The sequence below is a fragment of the Aethalodelphis obliquidens genome, unplaced genomic scaffold (genome assembly GCF_003676395.1).
Source record: "Aethalodelphis obliquidens isolate GAN/ISIS:26980383/991018 unplaced genomic scaffold, ASM367639v1 scaffold58, whole genome shotgun sequence".
NCBI lineage: Eukaryota > Metazoa > Chordata > Mammalia > Artiodactyla > Delphinidae > Aethalodelphis > Aethalodelphis obliquidens.
Window position 1 is genome coordinate 7,648,335 of NW_020838002.1, and position 25,212 is coordinate 7,673,546.

Below are 25,212 nucleotides of genomic sequence, written 5' to 3' on the forward strand. Positions count from 1 at the left end.
TGCTCCCAATGCAGGGGGCCCGGGTTCCACCCTACCTGCCGCAACTAAAAGATCCTGCACGCGACCGGGCAGCCAAATAAATAAATAAATGTTAAAAAAAAAATCCTGTTAATCCTGTTTCCTCTTTTTGAGAAATGAGGATAACACCACTTTCTTCACAGAATCAAATGAGAGAATGTAGGCAAAGGAAACTACCACTTGGTAGGTGTTGGATGCCTTCCCCCCGCAAACTATTAAATTAGTGTCATCAACAACAAAAGGTGTTCACACTGTGGTATCTTTCAACAGACAAGCACCCTAAAGCGAGGCAGGACAGATAAGGAAAACTGAATCCAAGTGGGAACCAACAGCTAGAAGTGGAGATGTCTTAGTTCGGTCTTATCCACTTGAGGTTAGGATATCCATACAATGAAGACATTCAGAGTTGGAGAGGGGACAAGTCGAGTGCCCTTTCGACTCCGCGGACTCGACGGGAGGGAACCTGAAATTCTTAATTAGAGCCGGTTGCCATGGCGACAGTCTCTAGGCAGCGTGGGCTGAGCTCTTCGTAGGGCTAGAGGGTGGGCCGTCGCTGGACCCCGCGCGCGCGCCCGCGACCAACTTTCCCTCCAGACCAGAGAGGGGCAGCGCGCTCCGCCCCCGCCCCCGGGCCGCGCACGTCCGGGCTCGGCGACGCGCACGCCTGCGGGAGCCCTCTCCGAGGAACCTAGTGCTGATCGCTCGTGCCGGTGCGGCAGTTAACCGCCCTTGCAGGATCCCGAGGCTCGCGAGCAGCCCCCTCCCCTTCCTGGGCTTCCCCCACCCACTTCCCGGTCGGCTCCGGGGCATGAGCAGCGATGGCCGGCTGCAGCCCCGAGGAGAAAACTTACCGGCGCTTCCTGGAGCTATTCTTGGGCGAGTTTCGCGGACCGTGCGGCGGCGGCGAGCCCGAGCCGGAACCCGAACCCGAGTCGGAGCCCGAGCCCGAGCCCGAGCCCGAACTGGTAGCGGCTGAGGCGCCCGAGGCTTCGGTTGAGGAACCCGGGGAGGAGGCGGCCACTGTAGCCGCGACGGAGGAGGGGGAGCAAGAGCAGGAGCAAGACCCCGAGCCCGAGGAGGAGGTGGTGGCGGCGGAGGGCGAGGAGGAAGAGGCGGCGGCAGCCCGGGGGCAGTCGGCCGTGCCACCGCCGCCGCAGCCCCAGCTGCCGCCGCTGCCCCCGCTCCCGCGGCCGCTGTCGGAGCGCATCACCCGCGAGGAGGTGGAGGGCGAGAGCCTGGACCTGTGCCTGCAGCAGCTCTACAAATAGTTAAGTAGCGGGGCTTGGTTGGGGGTGGGCCCGCTGTCCCCGCCTCGCCGGCCTCGACGCGACTCCCTCGGCCCCTCAAACTGCTCTTTCCGCTCTTCATGCCCCCCCCCCCCCCCCCCCCGCCCCCCGCGCGGTTGAAAGCGCCCCCCCCCCCCCGCCTCGGGGGGTTGTTTGGGGGGGGGCCCCCCCCCCCCCCCCCCCCCGGCCCCGCCGCCCCCCCCCCGGCCCCCCAAACGCCTTTTTCCGCTCTTCATCCCCCCCCCCCCCCAACGCTGGCGCCTGGCGCGGTTGAAAGCGCCCCCGCTGCTCGGACTTGGGCTGTTGTCTGCGAGCTGCCCACGCCAGCCGCGGCCCCCGCGCCTCCTACCCGGCCCGGGAGCCGCCCCCCGCGCCCTGCCGCCGGGCGCCGTCCCCTGCTTCCCGCTTCTCCCCTGCCGCCTATTTCTTGCTCCACTTCACACACCCTTTCCCCTTCGTGCCTTGGAAGGTCCTTCCTTCCAGTCTTGAGAGCTCCCTCTTCCCAGCTCTCTTCTTCCTCCTGGAGGTTTCTTCCCACCCGGGTCTGCCTTTTCCCAGCCTGAGTCCCGTGTTGTTTGGCGGCGGCGAGACGGGACTCCTTTCTAGGCAGAGCTGCTAGGTGCCTCCTGCGTAACCGCAACAAAGATGATAATCCCAGCCCCAGATCCACAGGAGGAGAGACTGGAGTAGATTTTCTGTCGGGCTCTCGGTGTTGAAAGTGTAGATGGCTTAATACATGGAAGCCTAGTATCTTCGTCTAACGACATTTGATACCTCACAGTTGAGGGAGGTGGGAAGGAATTGGGAGGGACGAGTGAGCAAAATTTTACATGCGAGCCTTCAGGTGAAAGACAGTTGTAATTCGTTAAAGTGGAAAACTCTGGCTGGTTTGATAAAATTGCAATTAGGTGCAGTATTTTCAGTCCATTAAGTAGATGGGGTAGGGGAGAGAAAGCAGGTGGCTTAGCTACACAGATGAAAGTCTAAAATAGAAAGGTCAAGGCTTTTCGTTTCATCCCAGTTTTTATGGGCTTGAAATAGAAAGTTTACAATTGCTTTTCTTTCTAAATGGAATTGTTCTGAAATAATGACAAAGGAGAATACGAACAAGTTTCCGAGAACACTGGTAAACCTGGGGAGTCTTTCCCTATTCTGATAGTTGTAATGAAAGGTGTTACTCTGTACCCCTCAGAAAGTTTATTACTGCAAGATTCATTGCAGTTAAATTCACTTCTTGGATCTTCTCAAAAACTTAGATTAAGAGAAGGACTTGGAAAGTAAATGTTTTGTCTTTATCCAACCTAACAGACACCTGATCAAATCACTCTTCCTGTTAAAACAGAGGCTTGTCAGTAGGGAAAAAGTATTTAAATGTCTGCTGTAGAAGTGGACTGTGTTGATGTCCCACACTTTATACTCTATTTAAAATTTAATTTTAAAATACTATGTGGTTACCAAAGTAATAATGCTTTTGGGGAAATGTAAAAGATAAAATGGCATGTAATACCACTACCCAGATATAAACAGTATTAACATCTTAGAGTATTTCTTCCTAGTGTTTGTAAAGTATCATAGAAAAGGGCGTATGAAATGTCATTTTTAATACTATATAAAGACACTTAAGACTTCCTGCTTAAAATAAAACGGAAACGTTTACCAAAGTGGAAGGGTGTATCTCAGCATCAGACTAATTCTATTTTGACAGTTCTTACCTTTACCAATGCAGTTGCAGAATTAAAGAAACACACATTTAAATATTAGAGAAGGTCCATTTTTAAAAAAAGAGTCATTACTTTAGAACAACTTTGAACATGTGCCAAAGTTTTTTAAAAAATGAAATCTATATAAAGATGATGGTAAGTAGATGTGTGTTTTTCCACATGGAAAGGAAGCAAGATTTTCAATACATGCATAAACTAGAAAAGTATTTAAATTATAAAATGGCCATCTAATTGAGAACAGAAGTTTAGATTTGAAGTAAAACTAGCAAAATTAAAGTTGGAAAACATTATTTCACCTTAAATCAGAGATTTCATCATATATACTGTTTTGTGCAGAAGCTATTAACCTATTTTTATTCAGATATAAAATGGCTGGCTTGTTTATGTAAAGTATCTTCAAGGTCCTTAACAGATTAAAAACAAACAAACAAACCCCAAAGTCTCACAGTTTAAAAACACATACTTTTAATGCTTTTATTTTTTATTTTATTTTATTATTTATAAAGGAAAATCATATCACTTAGCCACAAGAATCGAGACTGGAACATTGGAGAGATAGATCATTTTCCTGTTCGCTTTATTTTACAGATGAGAGAACTGAGGATCCAGATTCAGAAATGACAAATTATGTACAAATGATTCCAACATTTCCATAATCTCTGAACCTCAGAACTCTCCGACATATTTGAAATGTTGGGTTGTCAAATTTCCTAGGAAATACTTTGAAATAATTCTGATTAGGGATATGTTGGAATTGCTAATTTGGAGAAGGTGAAGATTTTTTTTTCCCAAAATATTTTCTCAAATACCCACTCTGTTTATTTTGGGAATTCTTAATATTCTTTAAAAGCTCTGTCATGCTTGTCAAATAGTGCTAAAATTCTTAAATGAAGTTACCTGAAATATATATTCACCAATTTCACAGTTGGGACTAATGTAAGAAGAAAATAACACTGCGTATAATAACAGTTTCATAAGTCTCTAGCGTGTTTTTTTCTGTTAGTATTTTAGAAATATACAGTATGAAACTGCTAAACAGACTGAGGTTCGCTGAAGAAAAAAAGGGTGCTTACCTTCTCAATACTGTTTATGTATATACACTGGCTGAAATTTTACTTTTAAAAATATAGTGAATGTTTTTCTCACTATTTTGCTTCTCTCAGAGTTTTTAGAATAAGAACAGATATATTTATCATTCTTCATTTTGGTAAACACAAAGTTTAGGATTAGCTTGAGATAAGCAGTTACTTAGATAAGTAAAGGATCAAGGTTTGAATGGACAAAATATGGTTATAATTAGCAACTTACAAGTTTTTCAGTGTTTGGGATAGAATTTTGCCGTTAGCCTTCAAAATAGGAAATATGTACTTAGATATTTCTCTGCTAGATATAAACATGTAACATTTTGAAAGAAAAATAATTCAAAATGGTAAAAATCCCCTTGGATGAGAAAGATGTCTGTTGTGGACTATAAATACTTTTTTTTAAAAAATTTATTTAATTTATTTATTTTTGGCTGCGTTGGGTCTTCGTTGCTGTGCCTGGGCTTTCTCTAGTTGCTGTGAGCGGGGGCTACTCTTCGTTGTGATGTGCGGGCTTCTCATGCGGTGGCTTCTCTTGTTGTAGAGCACGGGCTCTAGGTGCGCAGGCTTAAGTAGTTGTGGCCTGCGGGCTCTAGAGCGCAGGCTCAGTAATTGTGGCACACGGCCTTCGTTGCTCTGTGGCATATGGGATCTTCCCAGACCAGGGCTCGAACCTGTGTCCCCTGCATTGGCAGGCAGATTCTTAACCACTGCGACACCAGGGAGCCCCCCTAAATACTTTTTTTAAAGGATCATTTAAACAATTTTGTTTCAACTAATTAAACCTTAAGGATCAATAATAAATTCATGCAATACTTTAGAACTGTATCACTGAATTAGTCTATTACTTGTCAATAAAATATTCCAATGATTTGGAACCTTTAGCCGTTAGTATAAAAATTATCTCCTTTACTCCTTTAAACTAAAATGCCCCCCAAGAGATTAAAATAAATACTTTCTAATGATATAATATTAGGATTTCTGAGGTTAATGAATCTCTTTGAAAAGGTAGAGGTGAGATATTTTATAGCTTTGAAATAATTTGCCAATAAAATTTACAGCTGATCTTGTAGCAGATATGAATAACCTTGGCTAGGCTACATGGGTCAATACTGTATTCTGTTTCTCTATATTTTACTGGGGATAAATCTATTTGTTTTAACCCAGAAGAAACAAATACTCTGAAGTCTTTATTAGAGCTATATGTCATTACGTTTTTAGAGCAGTTTTTTCCTCAGTTATTCATTTAGTCTGGGTTGGACTTCTCAAGGGGGGAGACAGATGTCCCAGCAGCCTGACAAAGTTAAGTACGTACAGAAGGTTTACAGTAGTAATGAGGGTGGGCACTTTAAAAATGGCTTGGAAAAGAAAATCATTGTTTATAGATACTAATAATTCAGTTATATTGAGTTATGTGACTCATTAATGACTTTGAGATAGGTTAGAAAACCATTAAGCTTTGTCTATGTATATATATGGAAAAATACATGGATGCAAGTTATACTACTCATTTAGAGTACCTTTTTTTCTTATTAAAAGGTAGTAAGAAGTAGCAAAAAGAAGAAAATAAATACCAACCATTCAGTGTAAGCCATACTTTTCAGGTTTTTCTTCTACCTCTCAGGCTGCCACTTCTCTGTGAGCTTTTAATACTCTGCCTAACCCTTTTATATTGGTATTTGGTCCTTGGTCTTTTCTTTCTTTCTTTTTTTTTAAAAAAAATGTTTATGTATTTGGTTGCACTGGCTCTTAGTTGCAGCAGGCGGGCTCCTTAGTTGTGGCACTTGGGCTCCTTAGTTGCAGCTTGCCAGCTCCTTACTTGTAGCAAGTGGGCTCCTTAGTTGCAGCATGCAGGCATCTTAGTTGTGGCATGTGAACTCTTGGTTGCGGCATGCATGTGGGGTCTAGTTCCCTGACCAAGGATGGAACCCCGGCCCCCTGCATTGGGAGCGCGGAGTCTTATCTACTGCACCACCAGGGAAGTCCTGGTCCTTGGCCTTTTCAAGTGCGGTTGACTTATTTGTCTATAGTCAACATCAATCTCTCCCATGATTTTGGTTATTGTAGTTATGCTAATGGCTCCTGACTGTCTCCGTCCCTGCTTTGACTGCTAATTGAATGGCTCTATCTAGATGTCTAAGTATCTTCTCAAACTGTCCAAAACTGAATTTAATCCTCCAACTCCCTCTCTCCCCCCTGCAGAAGACAAAACTAAAACCTAATTCTCTTTTTGGTCGGTTCATCCCTGATTTCTCCTTCTCTCACCCTCACATTCAGTCAAATTTTGCCTTATAAATATCTCATAAATATGTCCTTCACCATCCCCACTGTTATTGTCATCTCTTCCCAGTCTTACTCTTCTCCAATATATTCTCCCCAGTGTAGCCAAAGTGATTCCTCTAGAGTCTAGATTATGTAGATTGACTAATTATCACCCACTGCTTAAACATTTTTACTCTTTCCGTGGAGTTAGCCAAACTGTGAGGTCAAAGGCACAGTCCTCCAGAAAGCCAGATCTGCCTGAGGCAGAAGTTTGCAAGGAGTTAGGGTCTAAATACAAACTTAGAGGGAAGAGTCCACACAAGACCACCCTCACTTCTGACACTGACTGTAAGTTTGGGGTTTCTCAAAAACACCTCCAGATTTGATAATTCACTAGAAAGAACTCGCTGAAAGCTATTATATTAATGGATTATGGTTCATTATAAGGAAAAGATACAAATTAGAACCAGCCAAAGGAAGGGATGCATGAGGTGCTATCTAGAAGGGTTTCAAATGTGAAGCTTCCATTGTCCTCAGCAATGTGTTTCTCTCTCATGGAGTATTGCCAACCCAAGAAGCTCACCTGAGCTGCAGTGTCCAGAGTTTTTATTGGGACTTACTGATTGATTGCTCACATGGTTGAACTTAGTTTCCAGTCTCCCCTCAGGCTGATACCATGTGATCCAAGGGGCCCACCTGAATAACAAAGACAATCCTATTACTTTAGAAATAGGGATTTAGAGGTTACTCCCAGGAGCTGAGGAGAAAGGCCAGACCTCTCTTTGGGCAAAGCCAATTATTTACTGTACACCTTCATCACCTATTTCTCCATTGCCCTCCAGATAAAATCCAAACAAAGCTTTATAATCTTATCAGCCTCATCCCTGAATCACTATCCACCCAGTCCATCCCACCTCTAGAAGCTACACTTTAGCTGTTTTAGACTATTAATATATTAGTTTGAATGTGTTGTGTTTGCTCTTACCTCTGCACCTTTGGACATAACATACTATTCCTTCTTCTTGATCTACCATGCTATCCCACCCTCACCTCACCCAGTCCAATCTCTTACCCATTCTTTAGGTCTCCATCTAACGTCACTTCCTTTGTTCACCAACCTAACACTCAAAATGAGTTAGGTGTCTCTTCCACATCCTCTTACAGAATACCCAGTGCTTACTCCTTTTGTAGCACTTGTTTATTATTTTTTTGTCCACGAATATTTATATATCTTTTACTTGACTAATGGTCTTCAAAATAAGGTGTACCCAAAATAATCCATTTCAGTGAAGGAATAAAATATTAAAATCTTTTTCCTTGTATACAAAATATGAACTTAAGGGAATTCCCTGGCTGACCAGTGGTTAGGACTCAGTACTTTCACTGCCGTGGCCTGGGTTGAGTCCCTGGTGGGGGAACTAAGATATCCTGCAAGACACACGGTGTGGCCAAAAAAAAATAATGAAGTTAGGTGCTTGTAATACTTGATATATTGATTGAGGTTGGCAGCTTGTTCTGTACGACAACTGACTTCATGTCAGACGTGGTAAATGAGGTATCCTGATGAAGTGCAAGTTTCTTAGCTTAGAAGAGTTGACAGTGGCACCCTTACTCCAATTTTCAGAACATTATGAATTATTTCAGTTTACCTGCTCTCATTAAATTGATTCATTGATTATATTTACTGGTTTTAACAAAATTAGCCCTTAGAAAATAGACAGTTGACTTTAAAGATTCCTGCAAAGTGCTCGCTTTGACAGCACATATACTGAAATTGGAAGGATACAGAAGATTAGCATGGCCCTGCACAAAGATGACACGCAAATTCGTGAAGCATTCCAGAGGAGACTGTTGCTCGCCATGGCTGACGAAAAGCCCAAGGAAGGAGTCAAGACTGACAACAACGATCATAATAATTTGATGAGGCAGGATGGTTCTGTGGTGCAGTTTAAGATTAAGAGGCATACACCACTTAGTAAACTAATGAGAGCCTATTGTGAACAACAGGGTTTGTCAATGAGGCAGATCAGATTCCGATTTGATGGGCAGCCAATCAGTGAAACAGACACACCTGCACAGTGGAAAATGGAGGATGAAGATACAATAGATGTGTTCCAGCAGCAGACAGGAGGTGTCTACTAAAAAGGGAACCTGCTACTTTACTCCAGAATTGTTCCTCCAGACCAAGAAGACATTCTCAATTAGAAAACCGCAATTGGGTTCCATCACATCCTGACTCCTGCTATATAGTTTCTCTATTCTTTCATTTTCCCCTTCTCCATTCCTTTATTGTACATAAAGTAAACGGTGTACAAGCATATTGCATTTTTTTTAAAGTAGGTGGCCAATGGTATGTTTTGATCGACATCAGATGGAGATGGAATGGGGAAAAATACTGGTTCTGTGAAGATACCCCCTTTTCTCCATTAGTGGCATGCTCATCAGCTCTTATCTTTATATTCCAGTAAGTTATTTTGCTCTCACTGTTTAACAAAAAAAGAACAACATAAAAATTCTTGCATACCTTGTTCGATTGGAGAATTTTAATGTTTTCATTTATCATTGTAAAACAAAGGACAATTTTACAACTTCTTTGTATGTAGCTGTTACATGTTACATGTTACAATCTGTCTTTAAGTAGGGATAAATTACTCTAAAAGAAATGAATCCTAGGTAGTTTTCCCTTCAAGTCAAGTTTAAATAAACTTCTTGTTTAAAATGAAAAAAAAAGATTCCTGCAAAGAAATCATGGGTTGAACATAATATTTGTAATGCAAATGTAAAAAGGAACAAAACTTAAGAGCCTATATTTCTCCCATCTTTACTTATATTAGATTTTTTTAAAGGTGATTATATTTGATGAGAAATCCACAAAAATGGAACTATTAAGTAGATTATGTGGAACACAGCTTACTCACAGAAATACTAATACATTGCTGGTGAGAGTGGTATGTGTGCATGGATGTGTGTGTACGGAATTTGTATTTGTATATATACACACATGAGAAATGTGTATCTACATTTGGGGTGGGGGTATTCATGATGCTCCACATTTTTTTTTTTCTTTTTTTTTTTTTTAACATCTTTATTGGAGTCTAATTGCTTTACATTGTTTTATTAGTTTCTGCTGTATAACAAAGTGAATCAGCTATACATATGCATATATCCCCATATCTCCTCCCTCTTGCGTCTCCCTCCCACCCTCCCTATCCCACCCCTCTAGGTGGTCACAAAGCACCGAGCTGATCTCCCTGTGCTATGCGGCTGCTTCCCACTAGCTATCTGTTTTACATTTGGTAGTGTATATATGTCAGTGCCACTCTCTCACTTCGTCCCAGCTTACCCTTCCACCTCCCTGTGTCCTCAGATCCATTCTCTAAGTCTGTGTCTTTATTCCTGTCCTGCCCCTAGGTTCTTTAGAACCATTTTTTTTTTTTTTTAGATTCCATATATATGTGTTAGCATACGGTATTTGTTTTCTCTTTCTGACTTACTTTACTCTGTATGACAGACTCTAGGTCCATCCACCTCACTACAAATAACTCAATTTCATTTCTTTTTATGAATGAGTAATATTCCATTGTATATATGTGCCACATCTTCTTTATCCATTCATCTGTCGATGACACTTAGGTTGTTTTCATGTCCTGGCTATCGTAAACAGAGCTGCAATGAACACTGTGGTACATGACTTTTTTTTTTTTTTGCGGTACACGGGCCTCTCACTGTTGTGGCCTCTCCCGTTGCGGAGCACAGGCTCCGGACGTGCAGGCTCAGCGGCCATGGCTCACGGACTCGGCCGCTCTGCGGCATGTGGGATCTTCCTGGACCGGGGCACGAACCCGTGTCCCCTGCATCGGCAGGCGGACTCTCAACCACTGCGCCACCAGGGAAGCCCCATGACTCTTTTTGAGTTATTGTTTTCTCAGGGTATATGCCCAGTAGTGGGATTGCTGGGTCGTATGGTAGTTCTATTTTTAGTTTTTTAAGGAACCTCCATACTGTTCTCCATAGTGGCTGTATCAATTTACATTCCCACCAACAGTGCAAGAGGGTTCCCTTTTCTCCGCCCCCTCTCCAGCATTTATTGTTTCTAGATTTTTTGATGATGGACATTCTGACTGGTGTGAGGTGTTACCTCACTGTAGTTTTGAGTTGCATTTCTCTAGTGATTAGTGATGTTGAGCATCCTTTCATGTGTCCGTTAGCAATCTGTATATCTTCTTTGGAGAAGTGTCTATTTAGGTCTTCTGCCCATTTTTGGATTGGGTTGTTTGTTTTTTTGATATTGAGCTGCATGAGCTGCTTGTAAATTTTAGAGATTAATCCTTTGTCAGTTGCTTCATTTGCAAATATTTTCTCTCATTCTGAGGGTTGTCTTTTCGTCTTGTTTATGGTTCCTCCAAATTTTTTTGATAGAGTGCTTGAGCGAGTGTTTGGAGACAGTTGCATTAGATTATAAGCTACATGTTTGCCATCACATCCCTAGGTCAGTAATGACAGGGACATATACAACACACAATAAATATTTGCTGATCCAATGAATGAGCGAAGAGATTAAAAATAAGATATTATTCTTACTACTTTAAACTGCTTTTTAAAAAACTTAGTAAATTTTGCGATTCTCATATTTTTAAAACTTTTTATTATAGGAAATTTAAAGTATATAAAAAATAGTGTCCTTACCACTCAACCTCAGCAATGATCAATTTGTGGCCAATCTTTTTTCATCTATATCTTCACACATCTCACCCTACCTCCCATTATTTATATTCTGTGTAATTTTTAAATGAATACACAGTAATTTGATCACAATTCTATTAAACATTTTAGGTGTTACAAATTTTTGGTTGCTTTAAGAATATTTTGATGGTCATCCTTTGAGCATACCTTTGGTTTTCTTAGAGTGTATTTATATATAGTATATAGTGTTGGGATTACATTAAATATTTTCACATATTTAAGGCTTTTGGTACATAGTTTTTAAGTGTCTTCTAACAAGGTTTTACTAGTTTACTCTCTAAGCAGCTATATATAAGAAAAAGATTATTGGTGTTACGAAATGATTTAAACATTTAGAAAATAACAGAAAATAATAAAAATATCCATATACCCACCATTCAGTTTCAACAAGTTGTTTAAGATTATTTTAAGGAAATAAAACATTTCATAAGGAATTGAAGACTTTGTTGTCACTGTCTTCTATGAACCCATTCCCTTTTCTTTCTTTCCAGACGTAATCTGGGAGTTTGGGGAATGTATCCTTCTGCTCTATATTTTTATATTTTTACTACACACATATTTGTATGGTCAGTATATGGTGGGCTTTTTTTGTTTTTGTTTTCATAAGTAGCTATCTTGAGACTGACCTTTTTAAAAAAGATTTATTCATATTGATACACATAGATATAGTTTTTTCATTTTAGCTACTATATAGCATTCTATATGAGTGTATTTTATCTATCCAATTTCCTATTGATGGACAGTTGAGTTGTTTCTAATTTTTGCATGTTATGCACTATAATGGTTAAAAATAGCTGCTCTAGTGGGTAAATCCTGAAATCTCAAAAGCTTAACATAATGTTAGTTTATTTCTTGCTCATAGAGTACCTTCAATGGAGAAGGTGCTGTGTTCTATGGAGTGATTAAGGGACTCAGGCTAATAGAGAGTCTGTCGTCTTCAATTTGTGGTTTCCAGGGTTGCTCTAGGCATCAAAATACATCCAGCAAACATAAGAATGGAGAATGGTATTGGAGGTTTTTAGGGGCCAGTCCTTGGAAGTGGCATATATAATTTTGTTCACTTTCCATTGATTAGAATTCCAGTCACGTGACACCACCTAGGGCCCACAGTTCCCAGCAAACAAGACTGGGAAATGTAGTCACTGGCTTGGCAGTTAAGAAACAACTTCATACTATGTAGAAAAAAACCACATAACTTTGGTGGATAGCTGGTATTCTCTGCTTTACAAATAATTCTACAGTTTGGACATGTCTCCTTGTGCATGTGTTCATAGATTTCTTGAGTATATACCTAGAAATGGAATTGTCAGGTTGAAGTTACATACACTTTTACTTTGTTAGATATTGACAGATAACTTTGTCCAACAGCACTGTATGAGAGGTCTGGTTTCTCCATGTTCTCACTAATATTTGAATTGCAGTACTGCTTGTCTTGTATTTCTACACAGCTGTGTGCCATTAATGCCACTGAACTCTGTTGGAAAGAGGAGAATACTTATAAGTGACTGTGGTCTTGGTTTAGGGCATTTTGGAGGAGGACACTTGCCTAAAAGTCTAGACCAGTGCTGTCTAATAGAAACATAATTGAGCCACATATATAACTTAAAATTTTCTATTAACCACATTTTAAAAATGGAAAGTGAATTTAATTTAATAATTTATTTTATTTAACCCAGTGTATCTAAATATGTTATCATTTAAACATGTGATCAGTATTAAAATATTATTGAGATATTTTTCATTTTTTATAGCAGTTTTCAGAATCCTGTTTGTATCTTACACGTAAAGCAGATCTCAATTGGAATATCACATTTAAAATATCAGTAGCCACTTGCGGCTAGTGGCTACCATATTGAATGGCACAGGTTTAGATATAATAACAAAAACTTTAATTCTGTAACACATATCTGACATTTAATTTCAAAGTCATATTCATTTATTTATTTAATATTTATTTATTTGGTTGCCCCGGGTCTTAGTTGCAGCAGGCAGCCTCCTTAGTTGCAGCTCCAGGGCTCCTTAGTTGCAGCTCACTGGCTACTTAGTTGAGGTATGCAAATCTTAGTTGTGGCATGCATGTGAGATCTAGTTCCCTGAGCAAGGATTGAACCCAGGCCTCCTGCATTGGGGGCGCGGAGTCTTATTCACTGTGCCACCAGGGAAGTCCCTCAAACTCATATTTAAATGGATGCTCACTCCACCCAATTCATATTTATCTAGCCTTTAGAGAAATAGCAAGCTGAATTTGTTTTTCCTAGATTTCTTCCTATGACTAGAGAACTATACACACACACACACACACACACACACATATATAAGAGCTTTTAGTTATTTATTTTGGCCATGCTGTATGGCATGCAGAATCTTAGTTCTGTGACCAGGGATCGAACCCATGCCTCCTGCAGTGGAAATGCAGAGTCCTAATAACCACTGGACTGCCAGGGAAGTCTGGAGAATAATATGATTTAGATTTAGATTATCGAATTGTTAATTTCTCCTCACATAGTTTATAGTGTGGTAGTTTTCTATTGCTGTGTAACATGCTACTGAAACTTAGTGGCTTAAAACAACATCCATTTACTATCTTACAGTTTTGTAGGTCAGAAGTCTGTTAATGTTCAGCTGGGTTCTCTGCTTAAGGTCTCGAGTCAAGGCTGAAGTCAAAGTGTTGGCCAGGCTGGGCTCTTATCTGGAGACTCAGGAGAAGACTCCACTTCCCAGCCCATTTAGGTTGTTAACAGTCTAGATCTTTGTTATAGATCTGAGGTTCCCATTTCCTTGCTGGCTGTGGGGTGGTGACGAGGTGGGCTGATTATCTATTGATAGAAACCACCCACTTTCCTTCTCATATGACCCTCTCTGTCTTCATACCAGCAGTGGCACATGCTTCCTCATGCTTCAGTCTCTCTGGCTTCCCCTGCTATCAGTCAGAGAAAGCTCTATGCTTGTAAGGGCTCATGTGATTAGATCAGGTCCACCGAGATAATCTCCCTCTCTTAAGATCAACTTGCCATATAGTATAACACAATCACAGGAGTGATGTCAAATTAGTATTCACAGATTTTAGTGAGCATCTTTGGGAGACCATTTTAGTAATTCTTTGTGCTACAGTAGAGAAAGAAGATGGAATAACATTTTAATTATTTTGTTTAGAGGTCTTTTAATTTCACTTCTAAATGAAAGAAAAATACTTTTCCCGTTTGTTTTTGTCTCTACTCCCAACAGTGTGGTCCAAGCTTCCATCACCTCTTGGCTGGCTGTAGCAGTACTCCTAACTGCTATTGCTTTTTCCACGTTTCCCTCCCTTCAGTCAGTTTTCCGTATAACAGTTATCTGGGTCTCACCTTGCTCAGCCACTATGCTTTAGTCACAGTGGTCTTGATTTAATTCCCAGAAACTGCCATGCTGTGTCCTGCCTCAGGGACTCTGTATTTTTGTTTTGTTTGCCCAAGCACCTTGCCCCCTTCTCTACAACTGTCCAACTCAACCATTAGGTCTTATCTTAAGTATCTCTTTCTCATAGAGGTGTTTCTTTACCTATGGTCTAAATTAAGTCTTGGTTTTTGGTTTCCATGGTATCCTTTTTCTCTATATCCACTTATAATTTATACATATATGTATTCATGTGTTAGTTATTTGATGTCTCTGTACCACACTGAGGGCAACAGATAAAGAATGTTTTGTTTACCTTCGTGTATCCAGCACCTAGTACAGGTCCTGGCACATAGTAGGCACTCATTAAATATTTATTGAATAAATGAATGAATCTTCAACTTTTTCTCTGCTCGGTCCAGGTTGTTTCCTTTCTAGATTTTTATAGGCCTATTCTCATTACCTTCTTTCTCTTTGTTATTATTTTCTTCCTTTGCTCTACTCTGAATGGTGGAGGAACGTGGCTTCCTGTTTTATGTTATTGTTGGTATGTATTAACATTTTCAACTAGTGGCAGAAATATGTTTGCAGGTTTTTTTTTTTTTTTTGCGGTACGCGGGCCTCTCACTGTTGTGGCCTCTCCCCTTTCGGATAACAGGCTCCGGACGCGCAGGCTCAGTGGCCATCGCTCACGGGCCCAGCCGCTCCGCGGCATGTGGGATCTTCCCGGACCGGGGCACGAACCTGTGTCCCCTGCATCGGCAGGCGGACTCTCAACCACTGCGCCACCAGGGAAGCCCTGCAGTTTTTATTACTGATTAACACTCCACAATTTTGTAAATGAAAATTTTTGTGGGCTTAGAAGAGTAGTCTTATGTAAATTCTTTGAGAATATTGTGAACAATGACAATTTTGAAGCATAATAATACTTTGTAGAGAGTAATGAGCTAGTTAAAAGGTTGAGAGTATTCTTAATTCCTTGTGTGTATTTTCACTTAAGATTTTACCTTCTGGTGTATAGCTCGGAGGAAAACCAGTCCATTACTTCCTATCTTAGTTTCAGTCATCAAAGAAAAAGAACCAAAAGGCTTTAACACAACACTGTAAATCAACTATACTTCAATTAAAAAAAATAAATTAAAAAAAAAAAGAACCAAAAGACTAATCTGCTGGGTTAGAAATAGCAAAGATAAGTTTTTTCCTGGTGACTTGATTTCATAATGAATTATAAGATTCCTACAGAAACATTACAGTTTCTGTCTTTTATAGATTTGAAGCATTTGACCTGCTTCTACCACAAGGCACAGCCTCTGATCTTTGATATTTATTCACATTTTTCTACTTTGTGAATCTAAAAACAAAAACTAAAATAAAAACCAGTTTTTAATAAGCTTGTTTCTTGAGAAGTATATTGTGCTACAGCCAGTTTTCACATTTGCATATAAAAATAAGCAACAAAAATGTAATGCTTTTAAGTTGAGATATATATATATATTATTTATAAAATTGTCTTTGAGGTGTGTGGTATGTAAAATTCTTTCTTAGGCTAAAACTCTAGAGGGCAAGAATCATGCTCTAAACATGTTCTTCATTGAACCTAACAAGTTATCACATAAATATGAGAGGTGATAGTCATTAAATCAGGCTATCACTGCTTTTGCAATAGGAATGACCTCTGAAGTTTTGGAATTTGATTTCTGGCAACACTGAATATTTATTAGTTCATATAGTCTTGGTTTAGGCAGCTTATAAGTAATCTCATATATTACTTAGAAGGAGACTTGTATTATTCACAGTCTACTTATACAATCAGAGGAACATAAATATTTTCAGTTTTTCAAGGTCATATGGAAAGTTAACTGTGCATCTAAAAATAATTTTCAGTTTTTTAAGGCAGATAAATACAACTTTGCATTTAAATACCCTTTACCAGGGTAGTCTCTAATCATAAATATCTTTCTATAAGACTTGGTTAGCAGTGTGAACCAGAGGTTTACACCTCTGCATCTGAAATAATAATTGTAGAGCTAGTAGTTGTAAGCTGCTCCTGTTTCTTTTGTTGCTACTACATTTATTGAGAGCTTGCTCAGGCACTGTTTTATATTTAATACCTCAATTAATCCTTGAAAAAACTGTTTGATGTTAGGTTCTATTATTAGCCCATTTTGCAGATGTGAAGGCCAAGGCACAGAAAGTTTAAAGAACTCAAGTTTCCACCATCAGTGGTGTCACTAGGACATGAACCCAGGCAGACTGATTCCAGGGGTTATAGCTATAAAGTTTTATAACTTTCATTTTATAACTTTCATGCTATGTTAGAAACATGTTTCTATAGGGAAAAATCACAGTGAAGATGCAGTTCAATTGTTTGAATTTTGAGCACTGCCATTTCTGAGTTTAGGCTCTTATTTCTTCCCTTGATTACTTTGGTAGCCTCCTAACTAATGTGCCTGCTGTTAGTCTCTTTTCCCTCTAATCTAGGCTCCCTGGGTTTTCTGACATAATTGAATTTTCTCTAAAGATATCAAATTATTTCTTGCCTCTCTGCCTTTGTAGATGCTGTTTCTTCCTCATGGAACATCACTTTCTTGGCTAACTGTAACTAACCTACCTTTTGACGGAGAGAGGGTGGTTGGATTTTTACTATCTTCAACCATAAAGTGCTATAGTATTAACTATAAATAAAGAACATGCTAAGGTTTTTGCATCAAGTATTTTTCTGAACTCTGGCCTCTCATGAAAGACAAGAAAAAACTAAAAATTCATGCTGCTTATTGAAAACACAGTTGAAATCCAGAAATTCTTTAAACAGTAGACTGACAGAAAGTTCACAACTTGGTATATAGCTCATAAGGTGCCTGGAGATTATTTTTTTCCATTTTGTACTTGACTAATCCTGTAATCTATTTCGATTTTTTTTTTTTTTTTTTTTTTTTTTTGCGGTACGCGGGCCTCTCACTGCTGTGGCCTCTCCCGTTGCGGAGCACAGGCTCTGGACGCGCAGGCCCAGTGGCCATGGCTCACGGGCCCAGCCGCTCCGTGGCATGTGGGACCCTCCCGGACTGGGGCACGAACCCATGTCCCCTGCATCGGCAGGTGGACTCCCAACCACTGCGCCACCAGGGAAGCCCTATTTCAATTTTTTAACTTCGGTATTAATTGTTGAAGTAGCCAAAGACACCTATTTTCTATAGATTTTTAATGCCTAATATAATAGCCATCTACTCAACACAGTGTTTCTTGGAAAGAAATCCTTAAAAATTTTTTTAAATTAAGTATAAAGAGAAATATTCTTTTGTTCAATTAGTTTGCAATCTATATTAATGTCATATATTCAGTATGTTATCTTTTAGAAGCCAGTAAAATACATACTGGTCATTAATAAGCAGTGGATTATGGATTAAAGCAGTGATCACTTATATTCTAGAAGTGTATTCCCATCATTGGGTCCTTATGCTGTAACATAGTTTTGGAATCATTATCGTTGTAAAATCATTATTTCTTTGCATAATGCACTCAAGAGTGGCTCAAAATAAAGACTGTCTTTTAGTCAGAATTCCATTTTATATATTAAAATATCCAGTTTATGTTCAACATATACATGATATTAAAGTAAAACTATCCTTGACTATCAAGGAGAGGAGGAAATAGGACAAGTGATATCACCTTCTAATGTAGGTCTGTACAAATATATTGAAGAAGTGCACAGGCACGCAGGTCCGGCGAGTGCAGGCGCAAAAAGGGCGAAGCTGGAGCGCAGCTGGGTGTCTGGCTTGCGGGTGTCCGGGCTGCTGCGGCCGGAGAGGAGTGGCCGGAACTGCTTGAATATCCACATTTCAGTTTCTGCACCATATCAAGAGTTTTAATTCATCATGGATAATCTGTTAGCAGAAGAAATTCAGCTGAGGGCTAACCAGGTTACTGATGAGTCTCTGGAAAGTACAAGGAGAATCCTGGGTTGAGCCACTCAGTCTCAGGATGCAGGAATCAAGACTATCACTATGCCGGATGAACAAGGGGAACAACTAAAATGCAAAGAAGAAGGCATGGACCAAATAAACAAAGACATGAGAGAAGCAGAGAAGACTTTAACAGAACTAAACAAGTGCTGTGGCTTTTGTCTATGCCCATGTAGTAGGACAAAGAACTTTTGAGTCTAGTAAAGCCTATAAGGCAACATGGGGAGGTGTTGGAGACAACTCTACTAGCAATGTAGTATCTAAGAAGCCAGGCCGAGTGACAAATGGTCAGCCTCAGCAAGCAACCACAGCAGCAGCCAGCGGCTGATACATTAAATGTATAACAAATGATGCTAGGGAAGACGAAATAGAAGAGAACCTGACTCAAGTGGGCAGTATCCTAGGAAATCTAAAAAACATGGCCCTGGACTTAGGCAATGAGATTGAGGCTCAAAATCGACAAATAGAATGGATCACAGAAAAGGCTGACACCAACAAAGATCGTATTGACAATGCCAGTGCCAGAGCAAAGAAACACATTGACAGCTAAAGCTACTGCTGTACTTTATCATTTATTCACCTCCCTAGCTCCTCCTTCAAAGCCATTACCTTTCCAGAGTTTGAAATTTTGGTTCCACACTTTTCTAATCGGGAGATGATGTGGAAGAAGATCTAGGAATAACAGCCCCTCTATTCTTTTATTTTCTCTTTTTCCCTTGAGGGTAGGCTGCTGCTTAGTTTTCCTTCTAGTATTTTCTTTCTTGGTCCATACTCTTAGGTTGGTTTTCATACATCATGTATAGTGTTATTTTTCATTCTCTCCATTTACTTAGCAAGTTCTCCTGCTTTCACAATTTGGAAGCATTGCCAAAGGCAGTCATGTAAAAGGCAGTGGGGGCAGGCACAAGGAGGAAAGGTAAGAGATAAGAAGTTGTTACCTCAGTAAAACCTGCAGACCCTAAAGCCAAAAGTTGCATAACCACAGTGAAGATGTAGTTGGGTTTAATTTCTATTTAAGTTGCAGTTATTGCCAATTTAGGCCAATGCTTGGTTTTGGAGCCTGTATATACAGTATTTTTGTTATACATCACAACTTTGCAACCTCTGCTTCAAAAAAGAATAGAATGAGTTTTCTTAAAGTGAGCTTAATTTCTGAACTCCTGGTGATTCATCTATGTACATAGATGCTATGATCCCATTTTATATTGCACCATATAGGAACACATGGTATAAATGAATGGCTTTTTATTTTCATATTATTAATAGTATCATGGTCCCATTACAGGCCTATTAACCTCATAAATTTGTTATTAGTCTTTGAAGAAAAAATATGTAAATATGTATATATAATATGAGAATTTCTCTCTACAGCAGGGCTTAAAATTTTTTGGAAAAGTTTGACAAAGTACATCACGTGAATTCAGATTTACCTCAATGCCAAGAATTATGTTTGGATAGGAAAAAAGAAACTTGTTTTGATCTCAGGTAGAAACTAGTTAGATTGCTTTGAGTTTTATGTAGCTTTAAACTGTTCTTAAAACTAGAATTTATTCTGTTTAACTAAAAATGATTCAGAAAATTATGTCTTTGGTTTACTTATTGATGATTGCACTGTGATTCTCTTAGCCTTTTGTATTCAACTTCCAGAATCACATTTGTTTAGATCCTGAACAGTGTTATAAGAATCTGATTGGTATTTGTCACCTTTATTTAAAAACTAGCTCCTGCACGCTTCAAAGCTATTAATGTCGACTGGTTTGACCAATAACCACTGTTTGATCCTTACAATTAAATTTTGTAACTAAAAAAAAAATATATATATATATATATGTATAAGATCAAAATACATTGAAAATCAAGTATAAAATAAAAGCATTCTCTCAGAATGAGGCCTTATAAATACTCAAACCAATTAAACATTACAGTGGAAAAGTTCATTAAATATTACATTAAGTAATTAGTAATTTTTATATTCCTACATAGGTCAAAATTACCAAACCATGAAACTGAATTTCTTCTCATTTCCCCAAGGATTATGAAAGAGATTTTAATTAAGCTTTGCTATGTTAAGAATTTCCTTGATTTTAGAAAGCTGTTTGTATGTTACTACAGCTTTTCTAAGTGACTGTCTACATAAAGATAGCCTTATGTGTGGCTTGGTAATTTTGTGGTTAATGTATACCACGAAAAAGTTATTATAGGAATTCAATTCATGAAGCATATATGATCAGCTATGTTCAAGCAAGATATTGAATTATTTGGTATTTTGTAATATGTATAATTAGTAGTAAATCCTAAAAAGAATATGATTAGAGTTAAAGACAGTGTCCTTTCGTGAAACTAATGTTAATGGCGTTTGTTTTCTTATTCACTTGTTTTTCACCTCATTATAGAAAGGATTTCAAGTGGCAGATTAATTTTACTATAATGGGAGTAATTATTTAGTCATCAAAAAAAGTTAAGTGTCTACCATATGCTAAGCATTGTGGTAAATGCTGCTTATACAGAAATAAAATACATGTTCCTTTCCTCAAGAAGTGTGTGTTTTAGAGAAAAAGTCAGACAAGTTAACCAGCAAGTACAGTACAATGTGAGTACAATAAAAATTATTATTAACTGATATGTAGGAGGTGATATACTAAGCGCATTACATTGTTATTCTCTATTTTTAAATCAGGAAATTAATATTTAGCAACATTAGTTAACTCATCTAAGGTCACACAGTAAGTGGTAGAATCAGAATTTGAACTCAGATGTGTCTGACTCCAAAGCTTTTTATTTTGCTGCCTCCCTATACTGGTAAGAGTTAAGACAGAGTGATGCAGAGGATTTATGGAGACCGTAAGGTGGGTGTGCCAATGTAGGCTATTAGGTTCTGGAAGAGGATGCTTAAATTAAGTTTAAAAGACTAAATAGGAATTAGCCAAGAGGAAGAGGGAGCTGAAAAGCTTTCCAACGGAGATACTAACTTGTGCAAAGGCATAGAGATGAGAAAGCATAGCCCATTTGGGGCTTGTAAGCCCTTATTTCTCTGAATAAAGGAGAGTAAACCTGCAAAAAAAAACTGGAGAAATAACCCCCAAATCATTCATTAATTCATTTATTCAGTCAATATCGGGCACTGTAGACTCTATTCACTGCATCTCTGGGATGATATTGGAATTTTTAAAACTACAAGTCAGAGAAATGCCACTAATGTTAACAAAATGCCACATAATCAGGAAAGAGAAGAACTTTATGCTCTTCTGTCCTCTAATTTGTTTTATTTGGCTTTTAGAACAGTGGTTTCTAAATTGTAAAATCTCTCTCTCACTCTCTCTCTCTCTCTTTTTCTGATCATTTCTCTCATCATACTACCTGATGCCAAACTGTGGAGATTTTAGAACTGAAGACTGCCTAAAGTGTTCTCAATTCAACTATTCTAAATTCTGTTTACTTCCTAAAGATTTAAGAAAGGCTAAGTATGTTCCTCTGTAGCAGTATCCCCTGTATGACCTTATCTTTCAGGGGATAAATGTACTAAAAGTACTAAAGCAGATCCTTTCAAGGACATGTTTGGAGAGATAGATGCACATCAAGCTGCTAGGTGGATATACAGGACAACGCAAGACCATGACCTGGTTAGAAATCAACATATAAAATCTAGGAGGTAGGGAATGGTTTTTCTGAGTTTGAAGGAGTGATGTTTATCATTAGACACATTCAACATTCAGTGATATGATTATTAGTTTGTTTTCTCCATCTTTACAATCCAAAGAGATAGTCTTCAACATTCATTTCAAATGCTGTCTTCTAGTAGAAGAATTTCCCTCAGATCAGCTGGAAGTAATTATTCCCTCTCCTGAACTTCCCAGCATTTTATCTATATCTTTTAAAAATACATCCAATAATTCCTTCCTTTTTATAATGTCATTTATATGCATGTCTCATCTCCTCATTTAAACTGTGCGTACCTTCATGTTTGACCCCCGGCACTAAGCTTTGTACGTATAAGGCATTGAGCTAATATTTAATGAATTAAAGCATAGCATCCCTATCATAAGCTAAATCATTAGGGCAGTGTTTCTTAAAGTGTTGGACATTAATTACTTCAGGATCACCTGGAATGTGTTGTTCAAAATGCAAGTTCCTGTGCTTCTGCCCACACCTACTGAATGAGAATTTCTATGGTTTCCAGTAATCTTGTTTTGAGTAAAAACACTAGATAATTATGATGTACACTAAAGTTTGAGAACCCACTGCCTTAGGGAGAATGCAGGAATCCAAATTAAAATTACATTGAATTGCAGATGTGCTTAATGCTAAAAATAATAAAGTATAAACCATAATGGAAAAGAATATTAAAAAAGAATGTATATATGTGTATAACTGTATATATGTGTATAACTTGCTATACAGCAGAGATTGGCCCAACATTGTAAACAAACTATACTTCAATTAAAAAAAAAAAAAAAAATAAAGTAGCGAGACTTCCCTGGTGGCGCAGTGGTTAAGAATCCGCCTGTCAATGCAGGACACACGGGTTCGATCCCTGGTCCAGGAAGATCCCACATGTCGCAGAGGAACTAAGCCTGTGCACCACAACTACCGAGCCTGTGCTCTAGAGCCCATGAACCACAACTACTGAAGCCCGCGTGCCTAGAGCCCGTGCTCTGCAACAAGAGAAGCCACCGCAATGAGAAGCCTGCACACCACAACGAAGAGTAGCCCCCGCTTGCTGCAACTAGAGAAAGCCCGCGTGCAGCAAAGAAGACCCAACACAGCCAATAAATAAATAAATAAATTTATATTAAAAAACGGTAGCATTTTGTACATAGCATATAAGATGAAAGTATAAGAAGAAAGAACTGAACAGGAAGATATTTTCAGTGAAGTTTTTCTGTATGTCAGGAAAGATCAGTGTTCAGTATTCTGGAACTTTAGTCTTAAAAAGCATATTTAGATGTAAATAATTTAGAATATTGATGACCATTTTCTTTGAATGCATTTGAAGTAAAACACCATGGTTTTATAACTAAAGACTAAGAAAAGATGCTTTGAACATTCTTATTGGCACGTTCTTGTATTGCTGTATGCATAGATGTCTTTCAAGGCATGATTTCCTATAATATAGTTTGTGACTCATAGTTTTATTGTAAGAAGTAGTGTGGTTTAGATACCATTTAACCATATATGCTTCTCCTTATCTTTAACAACACATTGTATTTTAGATTTACTTGTCTGTGAATGTTTTTATCTGTGACTTTTAAAAATATGAAATTGTTGATAGATTGTCAACTATCTTGACTTATGTATTGTTTAAATTGATAAGGGCTAGGATAAGCTGTAGCAAGCAACTCCAATATAGATCTTCATCATCCAGGTAGTTCTTTTATTTCTAAAATATAAATTGTTGGGCTTCCCTGGTGGTGTAGTGGTTAAGAATCCAATCCGCCTGCCAGTGCAGGTGACACGGGTTCAATCCCTAGTCTGGGAAGATCCCACGTGCTGTGGAGCAGCTAAGCCCACACACCACAACTACTGAGCCTGGACTCTGGAGCCCGTGAGCCACAACTACTGAAGCCCACACACCTAGAGCCTGTGCTCTGCAACAAGAGAAACCACCGCAATGAAAAGCCTGCGCACTGCAATGAAGAGTAGCCCCCGCTCGTCACAACTAGAGAAAGCCCATGCGCAGCAATGAAGACCCAACACAGCCAAAAATAAATTAAAAAAAAATTAAAATATAAATTGTTTTATAAACTTAAGCTGTTCTTATAATAGTAATAAAGATAAGAAGTGCTTAAAAAGTGCTTATAATGTAGAGAACTGGTCCAGATACTATGTATATATTAATTCATTTAATTCTCACAACAACCAAATGAAGTAGGCAGTGTTATCAACCACACTTTGCAGATAAGGAAGCTAAGGTATTGAGAAAGAAATTTGTCCAAGTTCATGTAGCTGGTAAGTGGCTAGGATATGAACCCCTACAGAGTAGCTTCAGAGTCAGCACTCTTAACCACTCTGCAATAATGTTATTATTTTTTTTAACTAGCACATAACTTGACTTTGTCTTAGTCACTATCAGGAGCATTTTCCAGCAATAGTAATAATAATTGGCAAATGTTTCCAAGTAAAAATTTTAAACAAATTCAGCGTATATCTAAACATCATCTTTTTTGAATGGTCTTAATGCTATTCTTACTTTTACTGATTTTACGTAGTAATATCAAGATTTCTTACTTAAAATTAGTTGGCTGTCAAAAGATTGTTTTGGCAATCTGATTGACACAAGTGAAAGTCCAGTAAGTTTATTTTATTAATTTATTTTTAAAATTTTATTTGTTTTATTTTTTGGCTACGTTGGGTCTTCATTGCTGTGCACGGGCTTTCTCTATTTGAGGCGAGTAGGGGCTACTCTTTGTTGCGGTGCACAGGCTTCTTATTTAGGTGGCTTCCCTTGTTGAAGAGCATGGGCTCTGGGCGTGCGAGCTTCAGTAGTTGCAGCATGTGGGCTCAGTAGTTGTGGCACGCGGGCCCTAGAGTGTGTGGGCTTCAGTAGTTGTGGCGTGTGGGCTCAGTAATTGTGGCTCACGGGCTCTAGAGTGCAGGCTCAGTAGTTGTGGCACACGGGCTTAGTTGCTCCGTGGCATGTGGGATCTTTCCGGACCAGGGGTTGAACCCGTGTCCCTGCAGTGGCAGGTGGTTTCTTAACCACTGCACCACCAGGGAAGTCCCAGGTCCAGTAATTTTAATTTTCAGAAGCTATTGGAACACTTAACAGATT

At 39.1% G+C, this 25,212-nt stretch overlaps 1 protein-coding gene, 1 non-coding gene and 2 pseudogenes across 2 annotated transcripts in view; all 4 read left to right on the forward strand.

Moving 5' to 3' along the window:
• The first annotated feature begins 754 nt into the window (after positions 1 to 754).
• The window catches only part of PPM1E (protein phosphatase, Mg2+/Mn2+ dependent 1E), a 194,540-nt gene continuing 170,082 nt past the window's right edge, over positions 755 to 25,212 (forward strand). Inside the window, exon 1 of the mRNA XM_027087227.1 lies at positions 755 to 1,285. Within this exon, the coding sequence (XP_026943028.1) occupies positions 837 to 1,285 (449 nt within the window). The 5' untranslated portion in view covers positions 755 to 836. The remainder of the gene's footprint in view (positions 1,286 to 25,212) is intronic.
• Positions 8,114 to 8,217, forward strand: LOC113609802 (U6 spliceosomal RNA). Its single transcript, XR_003428800.1, has one exon. It is a non-coding gene; the product is annotated as a U6 spliceosomal RNA (small nuclear RNA).
• LOC113609720 (small ubiquitin-related modifier 2 pseudogene) lies at positions 8,230 to 8,558 on the forward strand (annotated as a pseudogene).
• LOC113609717 (synaptosomal-associated protein 23 pseudogene) lies at positions 18,254 to 19,261 on the forward strand (annotated as a pseudogene).